Source organism: Lagopus muta, chromosome 1 (genome assembly GCF_023343835.1).
Source record: "Lagopus muta isolate bLagMut1 chromosome 1, bLagMut1 primary, whole genome shotgun sequence".
NCBI classification, from domain to species: Eukaryota; Metazoa; Chordata; class Aves; order Galliformes; family Phasianidae; genus Lagopus; species Lagopus muta.
The window spans coordinates 32,437,318-32,456,440 of NC_064433.1; the positions used below are offsets into that span (position 1 = coordinate 32,437,318).

General features: G+C 38.5%; 1 protein-coding gene across 3 annotated transcripts in view; it reads left to right on the forward strand.

Moving 5' to 3' along the window:
• The window catches only part of USP15 (ubiquitin specific peptidase 15), a 63,355-nt gene extending 53,759 nt beyond the window's left edge, over positions 1-9,596 (forward strand). For all 3 annotated transcript variants that reach the window (XM_048947698.1, XM_048947709.1, XM_048947718.1), the window contains 11 exons: positions 1,911-1,994; positions 2,084-2,178; positions 2,353-2,541; positions 3,365-3,480; positions 3,589-3,864; positions 4,153-4,223; positions 4,587-4,702; positions 6,217-6,366; positions 6,705-6,808; positions 7,346-7,434; positions 7,693-9,596. In XM_048947698.1, coding sequence (XP_048803655.1) covers positions 1,911-1,994; positions 2,084-2,178; positions 2,353-2,541; positions 3,365-3,480; positions 3,589-3,864; positions 4,153-4,223; positions 4,587-4,702; positions 6,217-6,366; positions 6,705-6,808; positions 7,346-7,434; positions 7,693-7,878 — 1,476 coding nt within the window. In that variant the 3' untranslated portion in view covers positions 7,879-9,596. The remainder of the gene's footprint in view (positions 1-1,910; positions 1,995-2,083; positions 2,179-2,352; positions 2,542-3,364; positions 3,481-3,588; positions 3,865-4,152; positions 4,224-4,586; positions 4,703-6,216; positions 6,367-6,704; positions 6,809-7,345; positions 7,435-7,692) is intronic.
• Positions 9,597-19,123: the final 9,527 nt, after the last annotated feature.

Below are 19,123 nucleotides of genomic sequence, written 5' to 3' on the forward strand. Positions count from 1 at the left end.
AATTCCTCCTTTGTGGAGCATTGAAAACGATCCTCTGTTCCTTTATATTGTTAAAATTCAAAAGTTCAATAAGCAAATTCATCAAGCTTTAGTTTTTCTGATGTGTGAAGTGCCTCTCAGAGTGTCTGAGGAAGACTAAAGGCATGCTCTTAATTTCTGTCAGTTTCAAGAGATTTCTTTAAGGCTGTGTTAATAAGACTTCTTAATCTTTAAAATATGTGCTATATTCATTTTTTTTACTGTAATGGATTTTTATTGTGATGGATTTGTATGATTTTTTAAAAATACATGTATGCCTAATCCAGACTTAGTTCTTCCGTTTCTTAGCCTCAGAAGACAAGTATAAGAGGATTGGTGATAAATGATGCAAAAAAGCCCTAAATCTATTAGGTTGTGCTGAATCCTTCTTTGCTGTCATAATAGGCCAAATCTGCTTTGACTTAATAGTCAAAAATTTCAGATGAGATTTCTTTGTTTCTTTCTTTGATAAGTTCTATTGCCTATTTATGAGGAAGTACGGTATTGCAAACCTAAAAGTGGCATAAGAAATGTACATAGATTATGATAACATAATAATGAAATGATTCTAGCTATACCTTATGGTATAAAGGAGAAAAAGTGAAATAAATAAGACACAGGCAGACTTGTAAAAATGAAATTGGAGGGGATTTCAGGAACGTTCTTGGAGTCGGTATGAGTTAGAGAAGTCAGAAGCAAAGGAATTTGTTTGAACTACTGTTAGAACTACTATGAGCCCGGTTAGTTATGAGAACAGGTTATATCTTATAAAGGAGAGAACGTAATAATCAAACTAGAGTTTGGATGTATCCTGATTGGATATACACAAGAGATGCACACTATTTAAAGTTGACCCTTGTATGATATGAGGTGATAGTGCATATAGGAATGTAGAGAGATTGGAAAGAGCGTGAATTCGGGCATGCTTTTGTGAGTGTAGCTAATTGTATAGGAGATAACAAAGGCATACTGTATGTTGGAATTAATTACAAATTTACAATGCCTTATTTCTTATGCTTGTTTCTAGCTAATCTTGTCTTTATTATGCAAATAACTCTTAGCTGTTTGAAGTTTCATTACTAACTGCCAGTGTACTCACTAAGAAGCGCAGAGAGGTTTTTTCTGACTGTTAATTATGAGCTTCTGCCTTTGCAAATGGAATTGTAGAATTCAGCCAATAGCCACTGCTTTTTGTAGTCAGAAAGTACCAAAGAAAAAGCTGCTGACACAGTAGCAATACATTTAACGATAAGTTGGGCCATCAGGAAAGGCCATGGAGATATTTTGGGATACTTAGACAAGTACTCATGGGAGAACTCCAGAGTATAACCATCCTGAAGAAAAGAAATATCCTGGCTTTTCTTACCAAAAGCTTTTGGCTTTGACTTCAAGAATATATAATAGTTCATTTTTTTCTGCTTTCTTTGTTGTGGTTGTGAAGTTTAGGCCAAAGATTTTTATAGGGCAAGTTAAAATAAAGAATTCCAATAGTACTTCATAAAACAATGTGTATACCAAGTTTAAGAATCTACTCAATAGCATACATAATATTTCAGTGCCTAAATAAGTAGGTGCTGTTGAAATGTAAGTGAAAGTTGGCGCTGTTAGTTGCCTTATGCAGAAAATAAAATTAAAAAAAACCAACAGTGTGTAGACTAGTAAATGTATTCAACATGTGCATGTCTGTATGAGTAAAGCTGTGAAGGTCTAAGTACTGTTTTCAGTAACTTAATGTACTAACTGATTTAAATACTTAATAGCTTAATAGCTTAAGAATGAAAGAAGAGTATATAAAGTATGCTGAATAAATTAAGGTTTTTGTTTGCTTTTTGTTCACATGCATCTTCGGTCTATAAAGAATTAAAGTGATTTTTATTTAATTTTTTTTTTAGTACAAAGTAGTAGTTCCAAAAATTGGAAATATATTGGATCTTTGCACAGCATTGTCAGCTCTGTCAGGTGTTGCTGCAGATAAGGTGAGAGTAATTTCTTATATAAAGCAAAGCATTTAACATCTCCATGTTTGTTAACCTGATTTAATCGTACATACTCCGTTTTCTTTTAGATGATTGTTACTGATATATACAATCACAGGTTCCACAGGATATTTGCCATGGATGAAAATCTGAGTAGTATTATGGAACGTGATGACATTTATGTGTAAGTACAGATAGGATGTTTCATGGCTACATTCAATTTTTGTTATTAGCATAAGATAAAAACTGGAACATAAGGCAAAGACAAATCAGGTTGGGTTTTTAGTTTATTTTTCCATTATAGCATTTTAAATAGCAACTTTCTGTTTCCAATTTTTTTTTTTAATTTTATTTTTAGGTTTGAAATCGCTATCAATAGAACAGAAGATACGGAACAAGTTATAATTCCTGTTTGTTTGAGGGAAAAGTGCAGGCACACTAGCTACAGCCATAGTGGTTCTTCGTTGTTTGGTCAACCTTTTCTCATAGCAGTGCCTAGAAACAACACTGAAGATAAACTGTATAACCTGCTGCTGCTAAGAATGTGGTAAGGTTATTGCTTAAAGAAAAATGCTAATAGTTGTAGGGGGTGGGTGCCTATTTTTACATTCACTGCTGACAGATTGAGTAGATGTCAGTAATTAGTTTAAGATTGAATATATTTAGCAGAAAGCAAATAAATTTTAGCCCTTTGAAATGTGAATTTGTGAGGCTTTTGATTTTATTTCTCTCTTGCTGTTATCATAACCTTATCCAAAACTTAAGAAGTCTTTGGAGAGTCAACCTCTATTTGCCTGAGTAGGGAGGTAATTCTACTGTATACTTAGCTGTTAGATCTTAGTAAAACAGAAATGTTTTGCCAGTTACTATTGTGGTTACAGCCCCTATAGGTTCTATACAATTTCTACATTAATTTATGTTGTAAAACTACAGTTTTACAAACTAGACTGTACTATGTATCATTATGTGCAAGAAATTAGTCTTATAGCCTCCAACTGAAATTTATGCTTTATTTTCTGTTGATGTAACTTTCCATGTAAGTGAACCTGTATATTTCTTGCATTAAAAATATGGTTAATGAACAGTTAAAGAAATGATTTCTGATCAAACATAATCTAGTACCAAGAATCAAGTGGTAGAAAGTCAAATAACTGTTGAAAACAGAAGATCACGGTCAAGCAGAATTCTAGATTTGCCTATAGCGGTAGATGTTAGGCATTAGACTTATTTATTTTGAACAAATCAGAAAGGATTGCAGGAATGGAGTACACTATGAAGGATTTGTAGCCTTTTAATTCTCAGATACGAACAGTGCAAGTTTTAAAAAAAATCAGTTGATTCTGAGTGTTGTTTTCATTTGTTATATTTAGCCGATACGTAAAAACGTGCACTGAAACTGAGGACACTGAAGGATCCCTACGGTGCTGTAAGGAGCATGGTATCAATGGTAACGGCCCAAATGGAATACATGAAGAGGGCTCTCCAAGTAAGACTGGAATGTCTACATTTGTTCAGTATTTTGTGTTCAATTTGAAACTGATTCTAATTCTATATTATCTATTCTACCTCGTATCTCACTGCTCAATTGTTTCAGGTGAAATGGAAACAGATGAACAGGATGATGAATCCAGCCAAGATCAGGAGCTTCCTTCAGAGAATGAAAACAGCCAATCAGAAGATTCAGTTGGAGGTGACAATGACTCTGAAAATGGATTATGTACTGAAGATACTTGCAAAGGTCAACCACTCACGGGACACAAAAAGAGATTGTTTACATTCCAGTTCAATAACTTAGGCAATACTGACATAAATTACATCAAAGATGATACCAGGCATATTAGATTTGATGACAGGCAACCTAGGCTTGATGGTAAGTCATGGGGAATGGATTGGGCAACATTTGATTCTGGTATTTTTTTCTCACTCCATTTCCATGGAATATTTTTATAATTCCCTTTGTGTGATACTTGAAAAACCTTTTTTTTTTTTTTTTTTCCCAAGAGTAAATTCCAAGTAAGTACTTGTTATTGTAATTAACTCTGGGAAATGCAGAAAATGTGTGTGCTTCGATTTTTAATTCATTTGAGTGTTTACCCAAGGTTGATACGATCTGATGTACGACTAGAAATAGTAAGAGAACACGTGTTTTTAATCTTAGAAAGATCTTTCCTTGCGTTGGATTGGGATCCTGAGTTGAAGAAGAGATACTTTGATGATAGTGCAGCAGAGGTAAGCTTTTCATGTTGCTGCCCTTTCCAGCAATAATAAAATTGAAGTGTAAAAACAGAACTTCCTGTGGCATAGAGATAGTAAAACTGTTCGAAAGAAGCACTAGGGTAACTTTTTTCCACATTACTGATAGCAAAAGCGATGCCCTAAACAAATTTCATTTACATGTGTAAGCCAGTAGCAAGTCTCAGACTTACTAATTCAGTAATAAATCCGAAGCTGTGATACAACTCTTGCTTGAATGGTTTCTGATCAGTTTTTCCATATATAGGAGCTATATAGTAACTCTTAATAGAAAGACGACATCACTAAAATCAGTTTTGTTTCATTTGTTCTCTTAACTCAAGAAATACTTCTCTTTAGGATTTTGAAAAACATGAAAGTGTGGAATATAAGCCTCCCAAAAAGCCTTTTGTGAAATTAAAAGATTGCATTGAGCTGTTCACAACAAAGGAAAAACTAGGTGCTGAAGACCCATGGTAAGGACAAGACATCAAAATTATTCCATTTTGTGGTGTGTTTCTCAAGATGTATTCAAAAACAAATGTAAATACTTCCAGAGATACCTGATAGTTTTTTTTATGGTCTTTTGAATCTCTCCAAGTTTAACAACTTCGAGCATGGTTACATCCTAAAAGTATTTTTATATCAATTGATCGTACAGCTGGAGTTGTTACCATACGTGGAAGGTTATGTTAGTATGGGAGGAGATTTGTGTATTCACAATTAGGAGGAAGGGTGAGATTCTTAAGATGCTTTAATCTGTCAGATGTGATCCACGGTGAATTTTAAATACTATGCCAAATCCAGTATGGTGAATTAAATATTCTTTTCTGAGATGGAAACAAAGTCTATCACTAGATAGAGCTTTTTTAATGCAAATATGCATAACTTGCCTTGCGCTGGTATATGAAATAGGGATGTGCTTAAGCAGATTTGTGGCATGGGAGGTCTCTGTAATCAGTGGAACCTTTCAAATTCATGTACCAAACATATGCCATTGATTTTTATAGTGATTTGTGGTTCTTCCAAATTCTGAATTAGGAGTGATATTGGAACGTTCACAGTTACAGAATGCTCCTATAAGGTCATCCTTCTCTGGGATTTGTCTTAAAGTCTTCTTCAAACACTTGAAGCTCAGATTTCAGTTTGAAGACAGGGTCTGCCAGTTTTGTGGATACTTAGTTTTGTAGGCTTCCAAACTTTCATAACCAAAGATTGTCCTTTATTTTGGCAGTAAAGGAGGCTGACTTAAAGCTTCTTGTTTTTTTCCAAGTTGGGTAGATTATGCAATGCTGGACAGACTTAATTTGAGATACCATGTAACTCAAGTACAGTGAAGTGCTTCTATTTTTGTAGCATGTTTTAAGCAGAAGGTTGAAACAAACAAACAAAAAAATGCTACTGCTCAGCTCAAGAAGTTGCTTGACACAAAGTCAATCATTGCATCATTTCTTGATGTTTCAGGTCTTGCCATCACTAATCCAGCACAGGTCTTGGCCTTTTTGGCACTTGCCTACTTACAGAATAGATGCAGAGTTCTTGCAGATTCCAATAATCACTGCTACATGAATTTAACAGCCAGTGGGATGAGATGGGAAATGGATGGATTTGAAAACTGGAACTTGAGAAATACACAGCTGCATGTTATTTATGGGCTTTCTTACACTCAGTTTGCCTGATCTTTAGTCTTCACAAAATGTGAGAAAATTGTGAGAAAAGACTACAGAGATTACTATAGGTGAAGAGAGGGAGGGAGCTGCTGCTGATGTGTTTAAAATACTGTTGAACTCCACCGTGAACCTGCTTCGAGTAGCATCTTATGTTTTAAACTGGAAGAGAGATCAGTGGCACTTGTAATAGAAGATGAAATGTGTGTGTAAACTTTTGCTAATTCAGTTTTTCCCTTGTTATTGGCTTTCCCTATGGTGGTGTATTTTAACATGCAGATTTTTTAAATTGTTTTTTTTTTTTTTTTTTTTTTTGCTTTTAGGTATTGTCCAAACTGTAAAGAACATCAGCAAGCTACCAAAAAGTTAGACTTGTGGTCGCTTCCCCCAGTACTGGTAGTTCATCTAAAACGCTTTTCCTACAGCAGATACATGAGGGACAAGTTGGACACATTGGTTGGCTTTCCAATAAAGTAAGAAACCAAAGTATTTTGGTGCTAGAAGTATAATGCATGACTGGGCATATGTTTAATCCAACAATTATGTAGAGTGGTTCTATTCTTGGATTCCTTGCATTGGAGCTATTAAATACAGATGACAGTAGGTGAGTATTAAGAAGTCTGTCAGTGTTGTTGGGCAAATTTACTGGTTCCATTTGCATTTCTCAGAGTCAAGGAGGTTCATTGTCAGTGTGGCGTAGTGTATGTTTGTTTTGGGGAAAATGTTAGAGGGCTCAAAGACCATTGCAGTGTGAGATGGTTTACAAAAATATTAACTTGACATCTTTTGGTTTGCTTGTGTTTTTTAATAGTGATTTGGACATGTCAGAGTTCCTTATTAATCCAAACGCAGGGCCGTGCCGTTACAACTTGATTGCTGTCTCCAATCACTATGGAGGAATGGGAGGAGGGCACTGTAAGTTATTTCAGATATCATCACTTTACATGTCAACTTTGTATATCTATTTTAAATTCTGATCACTTTCAATCATTGGCTTTTCTTAATGGTCGAGGGATTATTTTTTTGCTTCCTTCACAAGAGTTTTAATACAAGAATCTATGTGAAATGAGAGTTCAAGAATGACTGCAGGTTCTTTTTAATTTTTAGTTCCAGATATTGTGAAGAGTAGAAGAAGAGTTCCATAGGAGCTACTGTTCTCTGACAACTGATTTTGTCTTACTTGTTTGTATATTTGTATACTGTAGATCTCCTTGAAAGCAGAGAGAATAATGAAGAAATGGTTAAGGGTTTTCATTTCAGATACTCTTTCTCTGTGTATATTTTCTTTATTTAGAGGAGGAATGTTATTGGTGGTGGTGTTTTGAAAAATTGAAAAAGCCTGATTATCATGACAGGGGTTTTTAGTAGGTAAAAGCGTTTTACCGTAACAAACTGTAGCAACTGACTGTAATGAATCTAGGAAGGTACAAAGATTGCACTTTTCTGTCTTAGATACTGCTTTCGCAAAAAATAAGGACGATGGAAAATGGTACTACTTTGACGACAGCAGCGTGTCAATTGCATGCGAGGATCAAATAGTGGCAAGTACCCTTTGCTCTTGTACAACTGAGACTGTTGGTGATACTAACTTGAGGGAGTTTAAATGAACCCAGCAGTAAATCTGCATGTAGCAGTTTGTCTCGTTTTAAAGGACTGTACACAACAAAAATGTTTTTCTCGAACATGCAGGAAGAATCGATATGAAGCTTTTGATCTCTGTGTAATTTCACCTTATCGACTTGTAATTGATTGTAAGTGTTTTGCCTGGGGTCTCATCACTGTCTTGCGCTCTTTTACAGTCCAAAGCAGCGTATGTGCTCTTCTACCAGAGACAGGATACAATCAGTGGAACTGGCTTTTTTCCTCTTGACCGGGAAACTAAACAAGGTGCTTCAGCTGCCACAGGCATCCCACTAGAAAGCGATGAAGACAGCAATGAAAATGATAACGATATAGAAAATGAAAATTGTATGCACACTAACTAATGGAAGAACTAGAAGCCATAAAAGAGACTTTCCTACAGGGGATACCTATTGAAAGAGTGAAATTGCCCACCAAATTAAAAAAAATAAAAATCTGAGATGGGGAATTTCAGATAACAGAATGTAAATCTTTATTACATTTTAACATGTGCAGTACTTGAAGTGAAACAATAAAATCTTTAACAGAAATTGTCTCTAATGCATTTACAGTCTTGTATTCACAAGCTATATATAGGAAATCACAAATAAACCCCTTTTAAGTTTTCTGCTGCTGTTCTGATGGATTATGTTTTCTTTGGTTTTGGATGTGAGTTAATAACTAAAATGTTAAATCTGTGGACTTCTGACATTTATTTTCTTAGTACTGCAAGAATACTACTGCCAAGTCTAGTTTCTGGATGAATATATTCATGTCCCTTAGGCTGTCACACAGACTATAAGTAAAAATGTCATAAACATAAGCAGTAGTTTCGAAACATCAAATTTCTATGTTTCTCCCTAAAAAAAAAAAAAAAATACCTTTTTTAATTTGATCATGATAGAAGAAATAGCTTGAAAAGGTGTTTTAACCTTTTGTGATATAGTTGTGCATCCAGAATATTATGTTCACCTTACTGCTGCTGTGGAACAGGTTCTGGATGTCATGCTGCATTAACAAAGTTTTTCAATTAAATGTAAGTATCCTTTGTTGCTTGTTGGAATCTACTCTGCAAACATAATTCCTGTTATCTTGCTTATAAGACATGCATAATTTTAATCTGATGTCAGTCCAAAATTTAAAATTGTGCTGTAAGTCCTCTCTCCCCAGTTTTCATAGTTTGACAGCTTGCAAACTACTCTGTAATAGGGTCAGAGTTAATAGTATTCTGTATCCATAGTAATGACTGTGTATCGGGCTTAGATGAGAATTTCTCGATATAACCTACCTTTAAGTCATTAATGAACAAACTGGTTTTAAAGGTAGGCCTGTTAATTTTCTTTGTGTGTTCCTGTTGGAATTCACCATAGCCTTACAGCTCTGAAAAGGTAACTCATTATAAGAGAATTGGCATTTGCATGTTCAAGTCAGAACCTGTACAGTATATAAGGCATAAGAACTTTGAATTGGGTTTCAGTTAATTGTATTCAGGGGTCCAGGATGCCAAAATAAGTGTGACAATTAGAAACATTTTTTAATTTGCTGCTTTCCCTTCGATCTAGTTGGAAGAATGTATTGTTAACTTGTATACAATACTGCCTTGGAGAGGAACCCTTGATTGCGGGGCACATTTCATATATCTACTACCTGGAGAATGGCTTTGTGTCCCACTGTTCAAACAGATAATTAAAAATAAAGATAAAAGCAAAAAGTATGACGTTCTTCACTTGAACTAATCAAATACAATAGGTTATAAATTGTGTATTGTAAATAAAAGTTCACTCTGTGAGTGCACATTTTGGTAAATTATTTATTTATGTTAGCATTAAAAAGTTTAAAAAATTGCATTTGACCAGGATATAAATGAGGTATGTTGGACATGGCTTTGCTTTATACCTTGATATTAAACTGGTGTTTCATCCTGGTATTTTAAAGCTGCTTTGAGGTTTTTTTTTTTTAAATGTAAACTAACCTCCTGCATGACAGAGGTTAAAATTTTGTCTGCACTTGAGTTCACTTGGGTTTACATTTGAAATGCGCATGTTTATTTATACAGATTTCAATAAAGCTATTCAAGGCCTTATTTAGTCTTTCAGTTTCTTACACATTCTTTTACCACAGCCTTCGTGTAGTGAATAGTCTTTATCTAACCAAGAGATTTATGTGATCAATTTTAAGAATGGCTACATGATTACCAACATGAACTGAGAGTAATAGCATCTCCAGAAGATAATACATATGAGTAGGACAGATTCTCTTCTGTCCTTGTTCAGCTCTAAAACATTTATAAGGCAACAACGAAAACAAGCCTTTGTGATTAGCTTTTCTTTTAAAACTTTTTAATAAGCAATGATCAACAAGATATTAACCCTGAGATGGTTTGTGGAGTGAGGCAATGTATTTTAAGGTTAGACAAACTGACGCGGTGCAAGAAAAATGATGAAAGCTTCTTGCTTGGAAGTGTGGAAGACAGCAGTGTGATACAAAGCTAACAAAGGAAAACCGTGTGAGTTTAACTCATGGTAATCAGAGCACTTCAGAGACAAATGTGGAGCACAGGAAGTAAGCCTAGAGAAGGAACCATTTTTTGGGAATCATGCACAATTTTCCTTCTCTACCAAAAGGGCCCCATACAAGAAAAGCAATGGGAGTATAAGTGTATCATGTTGGCCTATACCTTGCTTGGTAGAGTCTGTGTTTTCTTTTTATAGAGATTTTAACTTGGAAGAAAGTTTCTTAGAAGTCCTGTTGTTGGTTGTATGGGCCAAACAAACAGGACTGGACTGCTTGAGCACCAGGTGTAAAACCAGTCTGCATGTCACAGATTCATACAATGGTTTGTGTTGTAAGGGCCCTCCAATTCCCTGCCGTGGGCAGGAACGTATCCCACCAGTTCAGGCTGCCCAGGGATCCATCCAACCTGGCCTTGAACACCCCCAGGGTTGCAGCACCCACAGCTTCTCTGTGTAACTTGTGCCAGTGCTTCACCATGCTCCTTGTGCAAGATTTCTTCCTTACGTTCAATCTAAACAGACCATCTTTCTGTTCAAAACTTTATAAACCCAACGTTCTCAGCCTTTCTCTTCAGGTGCTCCAGCCCTCTGATCATCCGCAAGGTCTTCCTCTGGGCCCCCTCCAACAGCTCCACATCTTCCCTGAGCTGTGGCCCAGGCCTGGACGCTGTATTTCCAGTGGAGCCTCATGAGTGTGGAGTACAGGAGGGCAGTCACCTCCCTGGAGCAAAACCAACAGAACTCTGGACCAAGATTTTCTTCTTGTGGATTGGTTGGGGTTTGGTTTTTGTGTACTTGATTCCCTTCTTGGTGCAGTGTTACCTGCTTCAAAGCTTACTTTGAGTCAGTTCTCGGTAGGCATTCTCCAGAATGCAACTTCCATCATCTGGGAGAGGAAGCAGAAATTCCATGAGGTCTCTTTGCTTTAGGCCTTTTTACAACATGGTGAGGCTAACTCCTAAAGGTTCTTGTAAAGCGCCAGTTAAGGAAAAATAACGCAATTTAATGTTTTATGACGTGGGACTTTTTATTATTTTTAATTTGGTTTCCAGCACCCTGAGTTTATAAGCTTCTTAACCAGATATGAAAACAGCAGCACAGGATGCAGAGCCGGGCTGCGGCGAGGGGAGGTGAGGAGGTGTGCTGTGACCTCTTGTTTCAGTTGGCTTCAAGCAGCTCTCTGGGTGCTTTGGTGCCATTCTGTTCCTTGGTCTCTTTGTTAACCGTTTGGGTGGAGGTCCTGCCTGTCTTCCTGGCATGCTGAGGTGATGTCTGCGATTTGCGGTTGAGATGACAGGTGAGGAAAGCTGTCAGATAACACCCCCCAGATGATAAAGGGCACTTTTCAGCATCTGCAGCAGTTACTAAGGGGAAGGCTTGATCCTTGCAGCTTTCCCAGCAAATCTGCACTCTGTTACCAAGTGCAATGTGTTTTCTAAGCATTTGAAGTCTTCAGGGGGAAGCCAGTGTGAGAGTCAATTTAACTGGCAGAGCTGCAGCTTTCCTCAGAAATTATTCTTTCCTTAATATCAGACTAACAGCAGAGTATGATTTCAAATTGTTTTCAAGTACTAGTTACTTTGACAAAGAAAACCACCATAAATGTAACAAGACAGAATTAATATGAGAGCTGTATTTGGTAGAATAAATATTCCTAATGAGGAGGCAAACTACATTTTTTCTTTGGAGTTTATTGTCCTTTTCTGTGGGTGGACAAACTAATTGTGAAAACAGTTCCTCTTTCTTATTTCCAGGGGCACCACGTGCATCCAATGGAAGCAATCTCACAGAAGATGAATGAAACTCTGGAAAGGCACAGAAGCCCTGGACGAGTCCAAGTGTGACAAATCTATGCCCAAGTACCACATTAACTAGGGAATGAATGGGGCTTCTGTGTGCTGGGTGGCATTAACAGTCCTCCAGGGTCAAATAATTGAGAGGTCTCAAAGAATCATGTCGATCAGTATGGTTTTAGTCAGCCTCGTTGTTATTGATGTATTTTTTAATTATGGGTGTTCTTAATTGCAAAGTAACATCGTTAAGATCACACTACAGGCATGCCTAGAATAATTTAAGTGCTTGACACCTAATTATCACTTTAAATACCACATCAACATGATTATCATACAGTATTACCCAATACATTTTCAAGGAGTAGCAACTGATCAACAGTCTTCACAAATCATTGTGGAATAGGGGCACTGCAGGAGAATTCAGAGGTTCTTGTTCTCAAATTAATGTTTTTATTTGGTGTGTGGAATACTCACCTCATAGCCATACAAAGTGGTTTATATCCCAGGAAATAACATATATCCAAATCCAGCCCGAGGCTCAGTGGCACGAGGCTCAGTGTGAGCTCCCAGTGGGTAACAGCAGCATGAGAACTCCTCTGGGACGCAGAAACAAATACAGGAGATTGATTTAACCTTCCTAGGTCTGCCTGCACTACGGATCCTGGGAATACACAGTGTGCCAGTTACGACCTTTTTAAAGTTGAGATGTAACCTGGGAGACATTATAGAAAAAAAGATAACCGTATGATATCTCCTTTTTGTTCTTCCACTCTGGTGCTGGATGAGCGCTGCTGCTTCTTGATAGGATTTCTGCTGATGAACACTGACAGGCGCAGACGTGCCCTTGTTGAGAAGCACACCACTCCTCCAAAAGGAAAATTAAGAACTACAAATCATGCAGTCAAAATGAAGTCTGTTGTGGGGTCTGAGGTTGGGGAACCCATTCTTCAGAACGCAATGAAAAGCATGGGGAAAGAATTCAGGAGCACGCTGCTTGTTTTCAGCATCTGTTGATGCTATAAAACACACACTGCTCTGCGGGTGGGTGTCAGTGTGAGCATCTCACATCTGAGGAGGAAATCCTCAGGCAGAAGGGACGGTAATTTTAACTCTGCATCATCTGTACTTACTAAGAACTGCTGCAAAGAACATATCTTCTGCCAACTCAGATATACACTTATCTGTGGGATTCAAGAATTGCCAGTTAGAAGTGCTGACATGGTACTCATTTTCTTTTGCAACCTCTGATCAGAGGGGAGAGGGTTCAGGTCCTGCTTTAGTTCTGCTCCTCCTTTCCAGGTGAAGCTTCCACACAGGCTTCATTGACGTTGGCTGATTGTGCGTGAACTAAGGGCTGCCCGATGAATTAAACAGCATCTGAATGATCTATTCATTTGGCAAGACTGGTGTTCTGTGTCGTTTTGCTCTGAATGACTTGGATCCTAAGTGCTAACACAGGCAGTAAGCTGAGATGGTGCCTTGTTCTGTCTTCAGATGCCCAGTTCAGCTATCCAGATGAACAGATGTCTGAGTGTGCTCACGGTGCCAGCACTCCCCTCCAAGGGCTGTGCCTCACTGTCCCCTTTCTCTGGTGTCTCCACAAGTGCTTCTCCATTGTGCCTTCATGCTGCAGCACCCCTAGATTTGCCCCAGATATTCCTGTGCCAGGCACAGCCCTGTGCACTGCAACCAAAGGAACTACTCAGGGCAAGTGTTTCTAATGCACATACAGCAAGAGCAGCATAGGACTTTGAGAAGCAACAGCATATTTTAAAGTGGTGAAAGGATTTGGAAATGGGGGAAACTTGGACTGCTTTGTTAAGAAGTGCTTTTTGTTAGACTTCAGGTTGGTTCAGCTCTTTTGAGGCCCCATCTGCAGCACTGCATCCAGGCCTGGGGCCCTCAGTACAGGAAGGACGTGGAGCTCTTGGAGCGGGTCCAGAGGAGGGCACTAAGATGATCAGAAGGCTGGAGCACCTCTCCTATGAGGAAAGGTTGAGGGAACTGGGCTTTTTTAAGTTGGAGAAGGCTCCAGAGAGACCTCATTGTGGCCTTCCAGTACTTGAAAGAAGCATATAAACAGGAGGGGGAACGGCTGTTTACAAGGGTGGATGGTGATAGGACAAGAGAGAATGGTTTTAAACTGAGACAGGGGAGGTTTAGGTTAGATATTAGGAGGAAGTTTTTCACTCAGAGGGTGGTGATGCACTGGAACAGGTTGCCCAAGGAGGCTGTGGATGCCCCATCCCTGGAGGCATTCAAGGCCAGGCTGGATGTGGCTCTGGGCAGCCTGGTCTGCTGGTTGGTGACCCTGCACACAGCAGGGGGGTTGAAACTGGACGATCAAGGTGGTCCTTTTCATCCCAGGCCATTCTATGATTCTGTGATATGATATGACTATTGGTCCATGCAAGTTTTCATCTCCTAGACATTCAAAAGCAGCAACTCAAAAGCAAATACACTCATACACAAACATTTGTAGGACAGAAACATTGAGACACACCTTTCTGGACTCTGCTGGGATTGTCAGTAACGGCACTTTGATTTTCATGTCTTTCCTTTTAAAAAAATCTCTGCCATCATTAAGTTCCTGGCTACTGACACCATGTGAATGCTTTTGTTGTTCACTATAAATCATTGATATACTCAATACCTTTTCTTCTTTGGATTCTCCACTGAAAAAAAAGAACCTCATGCTTCAGACTAACCCAGTTCTCTTCTGGACAACAGAGTCAATGGAAATGTTGTGATGAAGTATAATAATAATGTTTGGATTTCCAATGCTAATAACAACAGTCAACAAATGGGATGGAGACAATAGGTGTTTAATCATAAAACATTGATTCTTAATTGCTTCAGTTAACTTGCTTTTATATAATTTGAGGGAATCAGACATAAATTGATTTTTGGTATCAGAAATAACGCCCTAGATGCTGTCTTCAGAAAATGTAACTTTGGACACTTCTGCAATATTTTTGAAATAAGTTCATTAGGAGATAAAGAAACTTTTAGAACTACCCACTGTGGGCACTACACAGATGTGGGAAGGATATTCTCTCTGCAGTCTTCTGATTTCTGTTTGGTTGACATCGTGCTCATCTGAAAGTATCACTTAGAGACCTCATTTTCATGATGCAAATAACTCCCTTAATATCAAGTGTGATAGAAGATAATATCTCAGTTTTCCCAGTGGCATTTGGCCAATTATTAGAATTTGACTAACACGATATTCCTCCTTTGAAAGAAGAAGCCCACATAGGAATACCAACCTAATGTAACCCATAAAATCTTCCCAAAAAGTTATAAGAACAAATGTACAGTTAAAAAGGAATCAAAGCAGACTTAAAATTTAAATTTACTTACTCCGTTCATGAACAAAAATACCCAGCAACCCAATGGAAGGGAAAAAATCATCAGAGAATCACTGGAGTTGGAAGGGACCTCTGGAGATCATCAAGTCTGACCCCTGGCTAAGCAAAGGAATGGTGCAGAACTGTGAATGTACAGAACGATGAATCACAGCTAAGACAGAGGCAGGAATATAGAAAGGCCTATACAGCACAACATACAGCAGAAAAAAATGAATGTAATGAGAAAGTAGCTGTAGAATGCTAATAGGTGAAGGCACGGTGTTTCAAATAAGTTCTAAAAAAAAAAAGCAGCATCCTATGAATAAAAAAAAGCAAGTACAGCAGAAGCCACTAACAGGCGACCGAATAGGGAAAGAAAACAAAAGTAATTTCATTCCTAGTAATGGATTTAACTTCTTACTGAAACCACTAGAAAGAAAACGACCTACAGGTGATTCTATCACATAATGAGGATTTTTTTTAAGTTAGTAACAGAAAAGCCATGCCACGTGATGTGAGTCCTCAGTCATTACCACATAGTTTATGTGTCCAAGCACAGGATAATTTTGAAGAACAGGTTAACAAAAGAAGGCCCCAGTGTGTTGAAGGGGAAAAAAAAAATCCAGTGTTAAATTGTCAGAGATGCTGTAAATCTGTTAGCAGGGCTGGGCCTGGCCCCCTCCTGACTTTGTCTCTCACCCCATTTGACATTCAAGCCCATCTGTATCCTGCTTGCCAAAGAGTGGCCAAACTGACCAGGAGCACAGCCATTTTGTGAGGAATTCGTCAATACTCAGTGTGTATTAAGCACTTATTTTGAACTTGCCATAGGTACAGGTACTTGAATACAAACATTTCTGTTCGTACATGACCCAGGACAGAAGCCTCCTATGAGATAATCCTGCTTTATCTGAAATACATATTCACACGCGGAATTGGTCTGTGTACTCATTTTACTACAAAGGAAAGCATTTGGCTATTCATGACTGGATTTCTTTGGATGTCTTCCAATAGCCTGAGAAGTATGTTCATTCTGTTCATCTGCTTTGACTCAATCTGAGACATAGAACTTCTTTCAGATGCTGCTTATGAGCACAACCACACAGGCAGCCACACAAATATTTACACAAAGGGCAAAGTCCTTCCAGTGAAATGTGTAGAAAGGACTGTTTTAAGAGGCTTACACCCTCCTAAAGCAGCAAAGATGAGCACAGCTGAAAAGGTAAATCAACGCCTCTATATCAAAACCTCTTCATCAAGATCTCTTCCGTGAGGAATCTCTGACCCTGCAGGTTTACAGAAAGAACTGCCTGTAAACTACCCAAGTGGTCACACTGTAATCAGCTTTGATAAGAGCCGTGCTGGAGGCACTCAGCAGCATAGGGCCACGCTGGGTCCTGTGGGCCATGCCAGCAGCAGAATGCCCATGTAGAGTGCTGGCCTCCATGCCATCTGGGGGACTACATCTATTCGCATAGACACATCTTCTGTATTTGCAGATTCTGCTGCAACATTGGCTACACACACAGAAGACACCCCTGACACAAAGGACACACAGTACTCCATTCAGTAGATGAAAACCTTCCTTCAGGAATAGCATCACCCTGCAGCCCCAGGGCTGCAATCTGGAATGATTTTCTTTAAGGATTCACCAAAGCCTGAGGAGACAGTGGCTTTTCATCTCTGCTAGAGCAGCCCCAAAAAATTATTTTTACACAGGGGAGCACTCTTCTGCTCTCAGGTGTTGCTTTGTGATTAGTAGATTGCCTGTAGGCTGCAAGGCATCCAGAAACGTTCCTATACTTCTCATACGTACAACCTGAAAGAGAGATAAAAAGGAAATGATTAAAAAGATGTAGGGAGACTTTTGGAAAGTCGATGTGAGAGCAGCAATGTAAACAGACTGCAGCACGATGTGCATTTCTGACATGTTTATGTTGTGCGCCCTGCAGTTAGGATGAGATACTTGGGAGACTGTGCCAGGGAGCGCAGCTGAACCCCGTCCCGTGCAAGAGGCCTGGATCAAATGACACTGCTGGAACCACGAGTATTTTTGCTTCAGCAGATCTGTGCCTTCATGTATGCACTGACATTCCTGACCATGGCTGTGCAGATTGCGGTGAATTCCGATTGAAGCAGAACATCACTGAACTTTCTGAAGAAACATGAGAATATACCATGCTCCATCGTCTGCTAAGGAAAACTCACAGGCGCTACCTGAATAAATAACAGTTCAGATACAATGTAAATAAGGACAGGCTCGGTTTAGTGCCTGGACTAGGTTTATCTCCCAGGCCAGCCCCATACCTCCTGTGTGAGCTGGAAAAGTTATTTAATCTATTCTGACTCATCCTCAGTTGTCAGTGTGAAGAGTATGGGTGCTGCTCAAAGATTTTCTGACTATCAGGTATCTGTTTGTTGTCACACTGTGAGCTCTAAGACAGCAATAAATTAATTCAAGCAGTGGACAGCAGTTCTTTCTCAGAAAAGATTTTAACAGGTTCAGCCAGATTCAATTACCAGTGCTCAAAAGGGCAATGCAAAACAAAACAAAAACAAACAAACAAACAAACAAAAACCACCACCACCAAAAATTAACAACCCAACCTTTGAGGATCACTTCGGACAACATGAAAGCAAGAAAAGTTAAAAAACAGCTTTGCTGGCTGGTGACACAGGAGGCGTGAACACATCTATGCCTCCAGCCAAGATTTGTGTAGAGGACCTGAAGTGACGGTGCTGCAGCTTCATAGAGAATCTAATCATCTAATTATCTAATGCATGTCATAGGTCTACAATTCTGGGCATCCCTACTTCACATTTTTGTTAACGTTCTTAAAGATAATGTAACATAATTGCTGATAGTTTGCAGATGACAAAGAGGACAAGTCACCAGCAGGCAACTGGGATTGCTCTGTTAGTTGACTAAGCAAAATAAAATGTGTTAACAAGCAAACGTTCAAACAAAACTTCTACTACTCTATAAATACATGCTCATACCTGTGCAAAAAATGAACACAGCCTAAATGTTCAAGAAGGGGAGTTCATTCACCTTGTTTTAATTTATAATCTAAATTTTGCCTTTTGATATCATTATCTGTGTTCAATCTACTATGAGGCAAAATTTTCTTCATCTTAACTCTTAACTCTACTGCTCCAAAAGCACTAGACATGTACATAAAAACCTTTACCAGACTACATGATTTACATTTAATATCTTGAAGATCGCTTAGTATTATGTATAGGTTTGTAGTAGTTACAGAAGTATACAGGAGGATGGGTAAAATAAACCCAGAGGAAAGACTGCAATTCTATTCATCAGCACGAGGCTGCTTTTATTGCCACAGTGACATCCAGGTTTTCCCTCTGTATGCTGTGGCAACTGTCCTGGTTTTATCAGTATTCCATATCATAAAACCACATGACAGGCACATTGACTTTGTTCTTGTATTCAAAATCTGAATCTGTATACCTCTACCAAGAAGGACTGCAACTAGAGGCAGACACCTGAAATGAATACAGCTTCCATCCTTAATCAAATCAAAAGGCCTGATGCATGTCACTTGGAATGAATATGAACAGTGGTTCTGAGAGGTAATTGAATGAATCACAAGAGGTCTCATGAGCATTTCTGTTGGTAATTAGGGCAATAGAGCTACGGGGAATGATTTCAATCATCCGCTGCCCATCGCAACATATAATTTAATAACAAAACAAGCAACCAGATAATAATTACAGCACAACACCAGATTTGCCTGAAAGCCAACAAGCATTTTCAACGTGCTAGTCAAAAATGTGCTCTTAGAGTTGTCCACACATCTGTTCCACTTTCTGATTCATAAGTGACTGGAAATGAAATAAAGGCATTAAAAGCAGGTCAAGATAGGCAAGCATTTTTACCTGTGATTAGAAGTATGTGCAATAGTAGCTACTGCAAAGATTCACTTCTACAGT